General features: G+C 39.4%; 1 protein-coding gene across 1 annotated transcript in view; it reads left to right on the plus strand.

Moving 5' to 3' along the window:
• The window catches only part of ENOX1 (ecto-NOX disulfide-thiol exchanger 1), a 155,197-nt gene that overhangs the window by 72,791 nt on the left and 64,594 nt on the right, over positions 1-17,812 (plus strand). The window contains exon 8 of the mRNA XM_009322855.1: positions 15,237-15,343. Coding sequence (XP_009321130.1) covers positions 15,237-15,343 — 107 coding nt within the window. The remainder of the gene's footprint in view (positions 1-15,236; positions 15,344-17,812) is intronic.

Consider the following 17,812-nt stretch of genomic DNA (forward strand, 5'->3'; position numbering starts at 1 on the left):
TATTTAGTGCTGGCAGTTATTTCCTTAGTACAGAAATATAATCAATGAAGTTAACTTAATGAGGTTCCCTCATAAAACAATAATAGAAGAGAAGAGAAGAGAAGAGAAGAGAAGAGAAGAGAAGAGAAGGGACCATCCACACTATATTCGAAAGGGTTTTCTAAAGAGGTGGGTTGATTTTAATTAACTTCCTGAATGAAACAATTCAGGTCTGGAGCTGGCAATCTCTAATAATCACTCTTTGGCCTCTGGATGAAAAAGGGAGTCAATTACACAAAACAATGCAACGAAAAGGCAGTCAATGGAAGGAAGTAGTTATGTGTATTATGGCAGTATACACATTAAGAGAGGCCCAGCATCTAGAGGCCCAAAATGAGATTAATCCCCACTGCGGTAGACACTAAATACACATTGGAAGAGACAGCCCCCCTACTCCAAAGCTTATCTTCTCTGCAAGACTAGTTCCTGTTTATATATTTTGAGCGTTTCCCCTAATTCAAACTCTATATGCACACAAAAAGCTTTAACTTTACTGTGAGTTGTTGTCCCAGGAGTGGCACAAACTGCAGTTCCAGTTACCCAATGACCATGTGCCGATGTGACCATTCTGTAATATGAACATTGCTAAGCATCACTCAACTGCTTCTGCATCCCTAATTCTTTCCCTCTATCCTCCCTTTTATATCTTCTGAAAAGAGGAGTTCTCCCTAGGAGGAGTTAATACAGAAACTTGAGGAAGCACCCAACACCTTCCAGTTGCCATTAAGCAAGAAAGATCAAGAATGAGAGGAAAAAAGTGGCTGAGAGAAAGAAAGGCTTGCCAAAGCTCATGATAACAGGGTAGTACACAGATCTTTGTTCAGCCCTTGCCACAACAGGGTCCTGGTCTCTACTGGGACCACTGCCTGCTGCCATAATTTATGTAAGCCATGGGAATAGGCAGGCTGGAAAAGAGAAGGAGAAGAAAGAAGATAAGAAAGGAGAAAGAAAACTAATTTCATTGTTGCTGGTTTTTAACATGTCTACTCATGGCTGCTCAAGCAAGAGGCTTTATGATACTCAGAAGGGTGGAGCCTGAAGCCAGCTCTCATATGCAAGTTAAAAACAAAAACCAAGACAATTTACCAGATGGAGGACAATGAAGTTTTTACATTGTAATTTCTGAATCACACCCCTAATATTTACATAAAAAAATAAGCCCTAAAGGCTTTTCTGCGATATTTTTCTGGTCCCTCAGTGGTCATCCTTCAGAAGTTAGGGCTGAAGGCAGAAACTTGGAAGGACTTGCCTGGGTTAGGAGAGCAGCCCCTGGAAGCTTCCTGTGTATGTGATGGAGAGCTCAGCATCTCAGAAGACCAATTCACCCCAGGGCATATGTCCTTCTAATTTAAGAGCTTAGATGCTTGAATTTAGGAATAAAGATTCTGGGCCAAAGACATTTGATTTCTGAGGATGTATGTTCAGTGAGTAAATTTTAAAGACCAGCTAATTCCCTTGGTAATTTGCTAGGCAATGTCATCTTCCATCTCAGCAACTAAAAGACAGTGTGAGGAGCAGAGATGCAGGCACCATGCATGGCCGTGCTGTTCAATTCACACCAGGGCCTCTGTAGTATTGTGTGCAACAGCCAGCCCTAGCATTCGGAAATGCCTTCTTCAGCTGCATTTAAAAAAATCCCCCATTGTCAGCAGGCTGAACTTTACTTAAATCAGTCTAAATTAGCCCGTTTGTCACCAACTGTTGTAGAACATCTGTCACTTGGAAATAGAGATCCCTGTAGTTTCAGGTGGAGACTTGCAGTTTTGGCTATCTGGTTTGTTCCTGTAATGTGCTGAATGCTGAACTTACAAAAGCAGAAATAGGTCTGGCTTCAAAACATGAGTTTCAGAGTGCCACAGTCACAGCAACGCCTGGAAGAAGAGAGTTTCTGACAGGTCTGGCATAGGAGGATGAGGACAAGGTCAGCAAAAAAAACAGGCTCAGGGAAAGGTGTTACACTCTGTGGATTTTATAAGAACAAATTTTATGAGCTTTCCAGATGCTCCACATTCGTTATTTTATAAACATCATAAACATTGGCCATTATTAGCATTAATGTGTCTTACTAAATTTCTCCGCAAACTTGCTAGAAACAGATGGATGATGTTTTTGCTTTACACATGTATATGCCTGATTGCTAAATGTGGAGACTGTGAAATGAGCTTCCCTTTTTCAAGAATTTTCCTGTATTTGAGTTGATCTGAGGAACGTTTTTCATGTGTCCTTTTCCATTTTTTTCCCACAGCCCTATTTAGTCGGTTACAATATGTCACTTTCTTTATGAAGAAGAATTTGAGATTACTAGATGTCCAAGACAGGTGCATGTGGTCTATTAAATTCTACAGAGTGCTTTTCTGCATTAGGGATCCAAAAGTCTAGTGTAATGCTGCAGCTGTGTGGCCATTTGACATAACTATTACAGTATTTTTAAAATACTGTGTGGTGTTCCTCTGTCATGAACTAGGTCAGATGTCCAACTCCGAGCTGACCATTCTGGGCTTTCTTTGCAGTCAGCAGAGAAAAATAAGCATCTCCAGGGGATGAGTCATCAGACTGACCTCATGGTGCTCTTCCAGTGAGATGAATCATCCCTTGGAGATGCCATTTTTTCTCTGCTGCCCATGCAGGATTCACAGTGGGTCTAGCTCAGAACCAGATGTTCAACTTTTACATGCCTTGTGCAGAGCAGATTAATCCCATTTACTGTGTGTAGTCTTCATACAGAAGGACGTAGCATAAGAGAATAACTTGGATTTAGCTAAAAATGCCAGCACTGTAGCAGTGAATATTATGGGGAGTGAAGAAGAAATACGTTAAGAAAACGGACTTCAGGTGCACTCCCCTGGAACACACACACTGTCTATGTGGGTCTCAGTATAAAATGCTTTGTTATTAATGAGGATTAGTGTGGCCAGAGCATTTCAGCTTATGGCCCAACGACTAAAGAAGAACAGATATTGAAATCCCTGCTACAAATTTCTGCCTGGAGGTATTTAGAAGATTACCAGGTGGATTACCCCTAAAAATTTGGGTCAAGTGTTCAGCATATGAATTAATTACCTGACCAAGGTACTTGTGCCAGGATAATCAGTGAAATAAAGTGTATTACTGCTGTCACACCACCTATTTACAGCCCCTGATTTAAGTTCTACAGGGAGTCTTAGCCTTGTTATGGTGCTTCTTCAGTTATTTAAGGGATAAAGAAAAAAAAAGTCCACTTCCTTCTTTTTTATTAAATTACTTAGTTTTTCTAGATTTGAATCTGTGCTTAAAATATGGATTGTTTTCCAGGAATTTGGATAGTTCTGTCTTTGCAGTTTGTTTTCTAAATTCTTCCACTTTGCTTCCACAGCACAGTTACGTGTGACACTGCTCCCTGACTTTCCATGCATCTCCGTTTCGTTTCCTCCCAAACCACCTTTTCAGCCTAAGGCTTATAGATGTTGTTCTTCATATTTAAGAAAAATGGAAGCCCTAGAGACATCCGCATTGGGCTGTTTTTTAGACTACACCAAAGCTGCAATTCTCTTCTCTGACTTTCTCCTCCATGCACTGTAAACATCATCTATCTCTTATTGAGGTTTCAGACTATTTAGTGCACTGTCCCTTGACAACATTTTCAAAAGTACCTATAGATGAGTGAAGATCCAAAATCCCATATTCAAAAATTAATTTGATATCTCAAGAGTCAGACACACAAGGGGGTGGAACTGTCCCAGTATGCAGGTAGATAGATACACAGTATAATTAACAGAAGTGCCCCACAGCTGGGTACTGAGCAGCTAATGACACTCACTTATGTGTGGTCATTTTTGTCAGTTTTACTAATGGATGAATCTTCAAAGGACTCAGGCACCAGACCCCATCAGGGTCTATGAATCAGTCTCTCGCGTGCCTGTGGGGGAACAGTGGGAGGGTGGTTTTTATCATGAAGCCCCCTGGCCAGATTACTTGCTGGTCACGTGGTAGCCTTCACTTTTGCTCTCTCCTTGGCCTTCAGGGAATTTCAGTGCCTAGTGGTCAAGACAATCTTTTGGAAAGATATGTTTAAATACCCTGAATGCCAGTGAAAGAACTGAACCTAAGCCTCCCTCCTTCCAAGAGTGCTCTAAATGGTGAGGTCTGGTGCTCTGAAAGGCAATATTGACTTTCCTCAGGGTGTTTGACAGATGGCTTTTAGGCACCTGATCCAGAATGATGCCAGCTGGAGGGAGGTGTCTCCCTGCCTCCTGTAACATGGCGCTGAACAGAGAACAGCTACATACATCTATGGCACGTTCCCACCTAGGGGATGCGTATGCATAGTCCATCAGCTAGTTAGGGCTGTGGCCTTATATGCATTCCCAAGTGTGAAGCCCTTCCCCTGTACTTTGTAGGATGCCTGAGCTTTAACCCATCACAGCTGATTACGGATAATCACCAGGGTCTTAGAACTTGTGTAAAAGGCCTGAATGTCAAAATGTGGGTCTGAAGGTGTGGATAGACACATGGTCCATCCTACAGGGCAAGCTGGAGTATAAATCTGCAAAGTCATTTATTCCAGTGTAACTAATCACAGGTGTGTCCTTACCTCCTGGTGGACGTGAGGTTCCTGGAAAGGGAAGGCAGTTCCCAGTGACCCTGAGATCCCTTTGTGCATTAGCTGCCATCAGGGAACAGAGATGTGCTGCGGGTTCTCACCCTACTTTGGCAAGCAGTAATTATCTCATTGACTCTCAGTAAGCAACTTTTGAAAACAGAATGTGGACCCCCTAAATCACTTAGACATGCTTAAAGGTTGCCATCCTGAATTTCATTCACAACGGCTAAGTGGCAACCCTACTGTTGGCATTAGGCAAGACAGTGGCAATCCAGTGTAGCAAACCCCAGCATTCAGCATTCAAGGCCAGTATACACCAGTAGGCGATCCTGATATTTCCAGGGGACCTTGTGGACTAGCTACATACTGACACCTTTTATTTTCCATTTCAGCTACTAAATATCATGCCATCATAATAAGCAGTAAAAGCAAAACTGTGACAAAGTTTAATGCAATTTATAAGTGACAGGATGCAATCTTCAGTAGTACTGCTGGACTATTTGTAAATTGTAAAATAGGTTTTTCCACTAACTAAAAAGAAAATATTGGGATCTTTTTCCCGGTAGAGTTCTAATTGTGGTCAGGGACCAAAACCTGGTAGTTTTTGGCCACTTATGAAGTCATAAAATACAAGGATTCATATCTGTGGACAAAAGTGGCATTATTAATTCTTTCAAAGAAGGAAAGAGACAGCATCTGAGTCAGTCCCTACTTTGTCTGGACAATAAGCTGACTTCTGAGAGGGTCAGAAAAAGCACTGCAATTTTCATTATGTTACTGGTGTACCTTTGCCACAAAAGCCATGGTGGTGGCAGAGGAAAAGCCATCTGTATGTGAGTGATATCCCAGCTTTGCAAGGAGCTGTGATCAGAGCGATACGCTATGGTGCTCTGAATCTAACAGCTCCCGTGTAGGTGCACTACGGCACTATGCTGATATGGGTGAGGAGGGAAGCAGGGAGGCATCCGGAGGAACTGGAATATTAGGCACCATTTAAAGCAAGTACACAGCATCATCAGCCAGAATTTTATGACAACTCTACCTGCCATTGCCTGCTTTGATTTTTTGAAAAAGATCTCAAGATCTGAACTGCATAGTCCAGTTCCAGTCATTGTGTAGATATTCTTCCCATCTTGCTATCGAGGGAGACTAATTTTCACTCCACAGCTCAATATACAGGGTGCCTGCCACTTCTTTCTGCTGCCAGTAAGCTTGTTTGCTTCTCTATGCTCTTGCATTGCATGTAAAGGTGTACATGGAAGCAGAACCAGAGAGATACTCATCTCTCATCTTTCAAGAAGTCCTGAAACCAAAGAAACCTGGAATTATGAGATTATGCAGTTCACCTGCTTAGCTTGTTGCTAAGCATCCTTAGCCCTTTTATTTGTGACACAGGATATGAGGTTAGATACACCTTTGAGCTGATTCAGGATGGTGTTCATTAAGAAGAATCAAAGGTTTGGGGAGAAGACTCTGTGTCGTGGCCCCCTCCTTGGGAAGGTCAGGATTGTCACCTTGAGTTTTCTCTCCCTTGCTACTGAAGGACTTTAGTGGTGTATAAGAGTACTCTGACTTTTTTTCAAATAGCTGGTAGGTGTCTGATATAAATGTTAAAAATCCTTTTTGAGCTTTCTTCAAAAAGGATTGGGATCAGTTTTGTTTTTCTCATTACAGATTCGCTTCAAAAGTTGCTCTCTTACTTTAGAAAAGGTAGAATTTACGTTGATATGATGGTGATTACTAAAATCACCATCTTATCTGATTTGCTTTAAATTCCGTACTGCAGTCCTTTTTCCCAGTAATCCTTCCACTTTTTAGTATATTCTCTTAGTACTAAAAATGAAACCAGTTTCATTACAGGTATTGAAAGCATGCTGGTTAAAATACTCATAGCAGTCAGAATTTTTATATACAGTCATGCTTTCCGAGTATTCTTTCAATTGCTCTGCATTAATAACAACTTTTAAAAGGATTTTCCTGCTCTTTAATTGTCCGGTCTAACAGTCTGTCTTTCATTTGCCAGTGACTAATTCAAAAATATGAGCTTACTTTATGTGCAATTTTTAGGTCATCATTAAGCTCTTTGTGGAAGAGATTGAGTCATATAATGTGTTTTTACAGTGCAGCCCAGATCTCAGTTGGTGTCATATAATGCCACTATAATACAAATAAAAACATTAATCATTCATGTCATTAGTTGCCACTATTGCTTTCTACCTTGATGTATTTCTAAAAAAAAAAATTAAATACAAAATAACCTCCACAATCCATCAAGTCCCTTTTGATTAGCTCATTTAGTTGGTGTGCTCTTTGCTTGCTTCTGTACTGATAATTTGCCCGGTAAAGCTCAGCTGGGTATCTGTATTCTTTTTTCACTTGTCCTCCCATTTTCCATCTCATGTACGCATGTTCTCAAAAGCATTTCTATCCAGGATGCTGCAGCAGTGGCAGAGAATAGAGATGAAATGCTCCATTTCTATTTTACCTTGCATTCTTATAATTCCTCCCCACTTTCTAGCAGTATAACCCTTTGTGGTTGCAGCCTGTAGTGTTCCAGATAGCTTATTCCTTTGTGTTTCATTTTCTTTGAATTTCTTTGTTCCTTCCATTGTCTGTAGCCTTCACTCCACCTAAAGTCAATAGGAATCGTGGTATCAATTTAAGCGTGGCTAGAATTTCAACAGAAGCTCTTCTCCTGTTATTTTTAAGACTTTTTTTTTAAAGTAGACTATTAAATATGCATGGTGTTTTATAGCAAAATAAAAGCACTGCCTCTCAAGAGATTTCAGTCTAAGGCCCCATTTTGACAACTCATGCCACTTGTCTGGATCCTGCAGGATCTCCTAGATGATGAAGCAAGGTTCAGAGCAAAGAAGCATGTGCTTGAATCACATGGAAATCTGTGCTTGGTTTTGAGCTGCCTTGCTGAGTAGGGATGGAGGTAAGGGCCTGATGCTTCACAGAACTGAACTGTCAATGTTGTATGGAAATGAACAATAAGGGATGAGAGTAAGGCATTGGAGCACGGAAGGAAAGATGGAGGTTTCACCCAAAAGGTTTTCTGAGTTGGCTGCACACACACATCATGTGGCTTGCACATCTAAAACTGTTCAGGCTGCTTGTAAGTGAATGAATAAACCTTGTAAATATGAATATGAATATGAATAACCCTGTGCAACTATGACTGGTTGAAATACTTACTCCCTTCAGTAGGCACTAGTCTTGCTTGATGTCAAATCACTGGATTTGTCCCAAATGGTGTAATTTGTGATGATGACAGAGATGTTATAGGGGCAGGAAAAGAGTTTTGGAAAGGGATAGACTATGTGGGAGGGAAAGACGGGAACAGAAAACACAGAATTAAGATGAGACTGCAGGCAGTAAACAAAGAGAGAAAGGGACAAGTCATGGCAGGCAGGGGGACGTAAGGTATGGCAACGAAGGGAGAAGTAAATGTTCCCATATAAGATGCATGAGACCATTTTTTTGTTTGATTGCCAGAAGAGGCTATGGCTGTTGAAGCCATTGTCTATTCTTTTTTTTCAGCAAAAGAAACCATATTATGTCCGAAACAAATATAGCCCTTTTGATCTCCTAGGAACATTCTAATCTGCAAGATCCCTGGACAATTATTACTTAGAAAGAGTCCCTTCACTTAATGGGACCTGCACCAGAGTTCAGTCACATTTATGGTGTTCCTTCATCTCATTGTTCCCTTGGGGTTCTGTTTTTGGACAGGCTTACAAAAATAGTTGTTCCTACTTTTGCTATTTTTAAATCTGAGAACTGAAAAAAAGGTCCGCTTAACCATAAATAACAATGAGAACAGCTAATTAAATGCAGTGCGTTGGGGATGGCTAATAATCTTGTCAAGCTGATGAAGAAAATAACATTCACTTAATCTTTATTTGAGTTAGTGGGGTGGGGAGGTTGCGTGGGGGTTTTTTTAGGTTTGTTTCTGGATGTCAACACAAGGTCCATGAAGTCTGTTCTGTAATATAAGATGGTGGCATTAAAAGAGCAGGTAGTGTATATCTGTACCTGCCCTACTGTGTTGTGCTGGCCTGATGTCAGGTTCCTGTTTGTTGAGAAATGACATGGAGGTGAAGTGGTCTTGTTGAGTCCAAGTGATTTATCACATGGCACGGCGCCAGCACTTGCTGTTACACCGAGCTGTCAGTTTCTTTGTTGTAAATTAGACCACATTTCACAACCTAAAACATTTTCAAAGCTTATTTTGTAGACAGATTTTCTAGCAATACCTTGCAGGGAAAACTGGGTTCTCTTTAATCAAAGTGTATTTTTTTTATCTCAAAGTTTAACAAGGAGTGTTCTTCCATTTCTAGAACTATCAATTGTTGATATACATACCTCAGACAAGTTACTGTGCAGGTTTCAGTATAAATCCTGAAAATGGGACGTTTTCAGTATCCCCATAATGCTCCTTCTTTCACTTTTCCGCACTGGGTGTCTCTGCTGAAAGAAGAAGAAAGGAAAACAACAGCTGCTGACACTGAGGTTCGATGTTTTTACAAGACCAGGGATTATAATTTGTGCTGTGATATAAGTATTTTTTATTTTGTCCTTCATCTATGTGGAAGAATCTCCTTATTGTATTAAGAAAAAATATTTCTTCTGCGTCACTCAGGTCTACATAGACCACTGACATTCACTCAGCCTCTTAATAACCCACACAGACACATTTGACTAGGACCAGTCTGAGTCAGATGGAAGAGGAAGGGGAATCAGCCATCAGCCCAGACAAACCTCCTCTTGGTCTCAAACACTGTAGGCTCAAAAAAAAGGGAAATGTAGAAATAACGTAGTGTCATTTAGAGAGAGGACACTTCAACTTGTTTCTCATTCTTTCTAGTATTTAGGTATGTGAGACAGGATAGTCTGAAGAGGAAAACATCCTTCTTCCTCTGGTAAGCCTTGTAATGGCTCTCTGCAACACCATGACCCCTGCATCAGGACGAGAGCAGAAAAGGCAAGGCTGCTAGTAAAAGGTGACCCCACAGATTCTGTCTATAGGACTAAATTAAGCTGAGCTGAGGCAGGCTTGTCCATACTGTTCAACCATAAGAAAGTTGTTGCTCTGGGCCAGATAGCATTTTCTCACACGATGTGGGTACAGTTTAGGGTTTGGTGCAGGCCAAGCAGTTTCTCCAAAAGCATCTTTTTGGATGAAGGGAGAAGGGTTGCTGCTGCAGAGACACTCAGCATGTTGTGCCAGCTGGTTTCGGGGAACAAGAATGGTCCCTGGCTGGTTTTGATCGCCAGTACAGATGTAGCTGTTGGCAGCAGGGCAAGCTGAGGAATGGCAACCTTGCAAGCTGTCTTCCCACACAGCAAAACGATTTGGGAGGTAAATCACTGGAGGCACCGTTCTCTTGGTCTGTCCAAAAAGGTGGAATTTGGGGATATAATAGAGAAGTGCTGTGGTTTTCTCCTTTATCATAACATGTCTTAACACTATGTCTTAAGGAACCTATAGTCACCCAGACAGCAAGCAGACCAAAAAGTAGTCTCCTCTGATGGAGTTGCAGCCATGATTCACCTTCTTTTTGATACCCATGGATTTTTTCTGGTGGTTTTTTTTTGTTTTGATTTAAAAAAAAAAAAAAATAAAAAACCCAACCAAACACAAAACCCCCACAGAAACGAAAACCAAAACAAAACAAGGATGCCATTTATTTGTGGCAGATGAGTTATTTTGCATAGCTGTCAAAAATCTGTCTTCATTATACAAATCTATAATGGCATTTGCTTATGTATCCAGCTGATGACCAGCGGTATGCTTTACTTTAGGACCCATCCCTTGCATTATCTGCAGTCTTCTCCAGGGTGATGTTTCAAAATTTTATGTTTTCCTCCTCTGCCAGTCAATGGCAATTGCATCTGTTTCTCCCTCTGTGGCATGTGAATTGGGTAACAGGGAGGGGCTGCAGGTTTTCAGCTGTAAATGTGTGAAAGACAAATTCTTTTCTGAAAGTAAACAGTATCGTAACCAAAAGATTGAGGGTTTTGCCCAGATTAATTAAAAAAATGTCTTTCATTACTCTGCAATCCGTCTACCGTTTCTCTTATTGATGTCACATGTCATTTGCCTACGTGCAATTTTAGCCTTGGACTTACTAAGATCTGTTCAGTACAGCACGAAATGCCTTTCAGGACTGCTGCCAGAAAAAGTATCTTTCCTATCCAAAACTGACCTGGAGAGTCTAATTCATTCACTTACAGCATCTAGCCTTGACTACTGTAATTCCTTGGTTTGCTGGGCTTGGAGCCAAATCGATTGGCAGACTCCAGCTTACTCAGAATTCAGCAACAAGGCTTCTGACCCAAACCACGCCAACTCTGTATCCTCCCTGTGCTGTGAATCTATATTTGAAAGGCGTGTTATACATTTACTGTAACAGTTTCCTTTACACTGTAATTTTAGGGGTGGAATTTTTCTTTTACCCTGCATGTCAACTGTCGTGCTCTTACAGAATTTTTCTGAGCTAAATTGCCATATATTCCACTCTTGCACTTACAGTAATTTAGTGCAAAGCCCTTTTCATCCTGTATCCCTAAATGGTGGAATTTGGAGTGAAATTCTACATGAAATCTGATTATCTGCTAGTGAAGACTTTTGTTTTTATTTTAATACATTGTGTTTCAGTTTCTATTTTGTTTCTTTTTTATCGTAAGGTGTTATAAAATATTTGGTTGCTGATGTTCTTTATTATTGCATACAAAAAATTAAAAATGATCATGTATGCACGGCAGCTGATAATGTAATAAGCAAAGGAAAAATTGACTACTTCTTGTCTCCTGAACCCAAGGAGAAATTTCAGCCTTCACTCAGTCATGTGTTTAAAATAGCCTGCTTGATAAATGTAATGGAGGGTAAAAGTGTTCTCTCTACCTGTTAAGCTATAGATGAGACTATACCTTGGTTCTTATTTATTTCTGTTCTTCTCTGTTAGTATCATTTTCAAGTATCCTGTGTCAAATATTCTTTTGCCCTGCAGATAATTCTAGTTTTCCCTTTAATCCAATCTTGTATGCAACTTCTGCAGGCATTAGTTAAGTGGTTTTTGTTGTTGTTGTTGTTGTTCCTAGTTTTTCGTATTGTTTTTACATTTATACTTGATAACAATACCCTATCCTGGTAGCATGTTTTATGACAACAGAAACTGAGGTTCAAACTTTCATTTAATATGCTTACTATGAGCTGGCACTTCTAATAAAGTGTATTGTAGTTACATTGCATCTGTTAAACATTGACGCTTGCATAACACTCTAGGCTTAGTTGTTTGGGTCTTTTTAGTTATTTATAACTCAGCAGAGAAACAATTAGATAATAATCCTTTGTCTGAAACATACCACATAAATTACCAGTCGCAGAATAAGTTGTTAGGAAAGATGTAATTATTTACATCCTGTAAGTTATATTGATAGGAAAAACATTGACATGGTACGGACCCTTCCAGAGCAATGTGGGTTTTTTAAACCCTAATTTAGTAAGGAAACAGCTTTGCATATAGTCAACAAAAATTTGATATAGCATAGAACTTACCAACAGATGTTTGACAATGAATATTTCACGTTACTTAATAATTCTACTTACCAGTCAGAGTTGACGGTACAGTGCATCCTAGAGTTCGATGTGCCTTAGAGAGGTAGGTATGATCTGTTATTTCATTTTGGAAATTTCTTTCTGGAGGTCAGGAAGTAGTCTGAAAACCATGGTCAGCAGTGAGACTGGGAACAAGTTTCACTCATATTCTGCAGATATCAGCCCAAAATCTGGGGCCTCTCTTTGGCCAAATCTTACCCAGACATGGAGGAAAAGTGAGTTCACTGGAGAGTTTATCAGCTGATATAAACTCTCCTGGCTTCCCCTTAGGCATGAATCTATCATCCTTATGGACTGTGTGCTGCTGGATCACTTACCCATACAAATTTGATCCTGATCAGGGGTGGGTGTGTTATGTCTTGTCTTCCAATTACCCACAGCACAGGAGTTATGCCAGCTTTAGGCTTCCAGGGGGTCTGTGGGAGAACAAATTAATCTTGATGCAACATGAATTAACCTATGAACAAATGTGAACTGGCAGAACGGGTTCATATTGTATTGCCATCCCGCAATGCATGAATGCAGGATTTTCATGCAGTACAAAGAGATGTGAAGCCACTTTCCTGTACTGTCGAACCATGGCCTTGGCTGCTCTTTAGCTCTGATGTAATGCTTGGAGACCTTTTCAGCTGGGTGTTACCTGTGGGCGTTTGTAACACTTCATAGCCTAGATTGCTGTGTGTATCGAAATTGCTGTACGTACGTTGACACTTTCTTTGAATACAGAGTAGTGGGATGTTGGTCTTTGATATGTACTAATTTAATATTCTCCTCTACATTTCCCTTTTTTATTATCCCTAGCTGCCTATTGCATAAAGTTTCTTTAAATGCCTTGATTTTTAACATCTAGTACTCAGTATCCTACCTCCTTTAGTTTTTTTAATTCCTGACAGTTAGGTAAGTGAAGGAGATCCTTTTTCTGCTCACTTTGTCTACTGCAGTTATGCAAGAAAAACTCTTTGACATCTTCCTAGCTTGTGTTTCCATTGAGGAGAGTTTCCAGAATGACCAGATAATGACTTTTGCTAAATCTTAGCACCTGTTCACAGAATGGAAATTAAGCACTTTAAAGTTCAAACGTTTTTCAAAATTCAGATGATCTTGTTAATACCTATTAGTGGAAAATGGCAAACCAGCTCTTCCTCATATCTTTGTGAATCTTTTCTACTTGAATTTCCACTTGCAAACTAAAAGAAGATTGTTAATTAAGCAGGATTTTCTAAGCACCTGGGTCATCAACACAATGATAGTAATTAAATTCTAGCCTCAGTTTCTATACACATAATAATAGAGTGCATTAACATTTTCATGCTTTTCAAATTAATTGAATAAATATACACAGCATAACTTCCTTGATACGTCCACCCTTCACTCCAAGCAAGTTCTAATAGGCTGAAATTATCACATCTGCAATTAAAACTTGAATGGATCACAAATGGATCGGATCATCCCAGTAGTTTTGAGGCACCTTCTTCAGTATAAACTACATATAAGTATTAATTTTAAAATACTACATTTATTTTCTATGGCTTTAGAAGTTAACTAACCAGCCCTGATGACTGCAAAGAAAAACTTCCATATGTGATTCAAAACATTGTAATCTTTCTGAATCTGAAACCAGCCTGCGACAGTGGTAAAAAAAGAGAATAGAAGAAATGTGCTCCTATTCAAGTGAGCGGGGTTAACTTTCAGATCTAGAGGTGAAAGATACATAACTGATTTACTAGGTGAGCTCACCATTTTAGGAAAGATAGGTTGTTATGTATAATAAGATCCTCCACATCTGTGACTTTAGTGGAGAAGGAGAGCAGCCATTGATCAACTTGATGAGAGACCAAATCAGAGGGCATTACAGCACTCCTACCACCATTTCTCAGTGAAAGAGGTGGGAGGGAGGTACTCCAAGCTGCAGCTTTACAAAACAGTGACATCATTTCAGCCCAGGAATTTAAAGAGATAAATAGCCAAGAACCTTGTCAAAGAGTTGAAGCATTTTTCAGTTCGAGTTCATAGGTCAGCACAGCTGCTCACTCAGGAGCACAGCCCGGGTCATCTGTAGATAATCTGGATTTCTTGGTGGTCTTGCAGTTAACTGTGCTGGGATTAAAGCAACTTATATCTTGGTCAAATCATTTCTAGGCAGGTCACTGTTGTGGAAGGACAATGTGGCTTGTAACTGATGTGAAGAGAAAGAAAAGAGTGTTGGGAGAAAGGCTTCTGATTTAGGATGAACAAGTAGCTAAAAACTTAAGGTTCTTAATTGTCCTAGATCATTGACCTAAATATTGATGTCTGGCTTCAGAACAAATTCATTAGAGTTGAATGAGGGAAGCCCATTTCACATGTCTTCTTCATCTTATATGCACAAAAATGCAACTGTTCATGTACATAAACCTACATAGGCCATGGACACAGGACAGAATGATCTACCACAGGTGAGCCCATTTATATTAAATAGAAGAGAAGCAGCAGCTGCAGGTACAGAATGCAGCATTTATGTATGGTTTAGCCCTTCCCATCTGCTGACAAATTCCCACTAGCAGATAGTCACCTTTCAAAGCAGAGCCCACTTGTCTTTCATGCTTTCATTTGTAAATGAATGCTTGCTCATCTGTACGCAGCTGCCACAGGGGAACACGTGTCAGTTTTATGCCTCGAGTGTCATTTCTGTAGGCACACACCTATAGCCACACATGCAAAGGCATGTGCCTGTGCAGAGAGTTGTAGCAGACGTCACGGGGAAGCAGCTGCATGCGTGTTTTTTGGTACATAGTTATAAGTTGTGTAGACTAAAGTTATGGAGACAGACTTGAAGGGAGACATCTCCAACATTGATAAAATGTAAGTACGAAAGACACATCATTGGATGGATATTGATGATGTTGTTTCAGTAATGACATCATCCATAGACTCCTAGTGTCTTTGCTTTGCTTCTCTATAGTGATCACAACATAAATTGCTTGTCTTGTTTGACTTCCTTGTTCACCAAAGTTGAGCAGATTGTCGCCGTTTTCAACGCTTCTACCAGACAAAAAGCTTGGGACCATTTCTCGAAAGCCCAGCGAAAGAACATAGACATTTGGCGAAAGCATTCTGAGGTTGGTGATTTTATTATTACTTTCTATCCATCATCTCACAGCTGGATTGACACAGAACGAGTGTGGTTGTAGCTGGCCATAGTGTATTCAGCAATATTTACGGCTACCGTTTTAGCTGTTAATCAACTGGCCATTATACAGTCTCATCTACAGTATGAATTGCTCCCATTGCTGTCATTATGATAATAGTCATTAAATAACACTAAGACAGAGACCGATGTGTTTTTATTTTTCATGCAAAATTTGGGAAATCATTGGAGGATTATGTTTACTTACCTAAAATAATGAAGTAGTGAAATTAGGAACGATATTTTCAACTAAGAATAGAATTAAGAATTATTTCTGAAAAATACTTTTTAGGAGTCATCATGATCTATTTTTAAAAGAAGTATTCTGTAGCACAGATTTTTTTTTTCTCATTGTGCCATCATATGGTCATTATAAGATGACTTTGCCTGAAAATAAAATAGAGAATTTCTTTCCTAAGTAATGACTTAAGCATATTAAGTCCAGAATTATGACATACTCCTTCCCACTTGTTTTATGTTTATCTTTAAAAAAGTAGATTCATCACTTGTATTGATTCTAAGTATTATGCTTGCAAAGAAACCAGTATAAATGTAACCTTACTACCACACAGAGTTAGCAATGTGGGACCATGCATGTGTGACTGTCATAAGCATGAACAGAGGAAATGGGATTCTAACTCCCCTTGCTGCGAGTGGCAGCAAAGGAAGTGCTAGACCTCATCCTGTGTTTTGGTCATCCAGCTTTCGTTTTTAATTCAGTATATACGCTATGAGCCTGTATTTTAAAAAGTAAGTACCGCTGTCTTTGTTTTCTTTCTTTCTTCTTCCCTTTTTTTTTTAATATGAGCAACTTACATACACTTGGTTTACCTTCATGTAGTACAGTATGTTGATTGTTACTATCACAGTCTTCTAAATGATTTTTCTCTGTCTCAGAATAAAAACTTTAAAAGGTAAGATGCACTTATTTAATTATTTTGTAGTACACTTGTAAAATAAGTGTTGTACACTTAGTTTGAGAAACACTAAAGTGCTGTGATATAAATCATTTGGATAACATTTTAAGTGCCCATTAACTAATGCTAAATTACAGTTGAATACCAATGGCACTAAATGTAACATCCACATGAATACCAAATGAATTCTTTATTATCAGTGCTATTATGGTGAATACCAAATGACTTCACAATAATGGGACACTTAAAATGTTAGCATAAATTATTGGTACAAACTGTATGTTGCATTTTGTTCACAAATATTTCATATAAGTAGTGGATAAAGCCTTTGTTCAATTGAAAGTTGGGAAGTTGGGGGATTGATATTTGTCTTTCTTTTAGAGAAGTATGAAAATATGATTTGCTAGTAGATTATTTCAATTATATTAAGACCATCCCTTCTTAAACTAACTTTCTGTAAAAGGGGTGTGTTGTGTGACTCATTTGCTGGCTTCTAAATCTTTAGTGAACTGAATTGTATAAGAGTTGGACTTTCCAGAAATGTTAATTCACTACTCATTTTTTCAAATATTATTGCCTTTTGTTTTTCTAAAAGGACAACAAAAACAATTCAAAAACATGTGAAGGCTCTCACTAAACCAATGTATTTTAGAAATGTCTGGTTTTCAGATGTGAAATACAATGGAAATGTACCAAATGGCATCTTCGATTTAAATCACATTTTCTAACCATGACATTATCTTCTAATTTGTTTAATTACCTGATCACCTTCTGTTTTTTTCTGAATTTAGGAAAGCTTTGCTAGAAACCGAAACCCAAAGCAAACACTCATACACATAGACATTCTCCGTGGAAGATTATTGGCTTTGCTGATAATGTAGACGTTGATACATCAAGGGCATTTATCCCCTAAAGAGGGAGTAAATGTAAGAGGATGTCTGCTCATGTATGCAGCATACTTCCCCAGGAAAAGGTGCAGGTGGTCTTTTCCAATAAGGAATTAAGAAATGGCTTGCTAATTTCTTCCAGAGGTGCCTCTGATTGCATGAGACACTGGTTGACAATTTACCTTTTTAATAACTTTTTTTAATTTGAAATTATTCTCATGTAAAACGCCCACTAATTAGCCTCCTTGCCTTTGCTGGGATTAATGGACACATATACATTTATCAGAATATTTGAGGTCTGCCGATGAACCAAGGGTACAGCTCAAGGGAAACGCCTTCCCTTTTTTCACGCAGTCCCTCTCTGACAGCTTATTGTTAATTGCACGGAGCAGTGGTCGGAGTCCTCAATGCCGCCTCCTCCTTCCACGCGACTCTTCCTTGTTTCAAAGGTTTCAAACCACCTCTTTGGGAATTAAGCTCTTTGTCGGCAGAAAAATTAGCTGTCTGCAGACTGAAAAGGCCTACACTAATCACGGTGCAGCATCCCCGTGTTACACCTGACAGGATTATTAGGACAAAATAGAGGCCTCTCAATTT

Source organism: Pygoscelis adeliae, unplaced genomic scaffold (assembly GCF_000699105.1).
Source record: "Pygoscelis adeliae isolate BGI_AS28 unplaced genomic scaffold, ASM69910v1 Scaffold74, whole genome shotgun sequence".
NCBI classification, from domain to species: Eukaryota; Metazoa; Chordata; class Aves; order Sphenisciformes; family Spheniscidae; genus Pygoscelis; species Pygoscelis adeliae.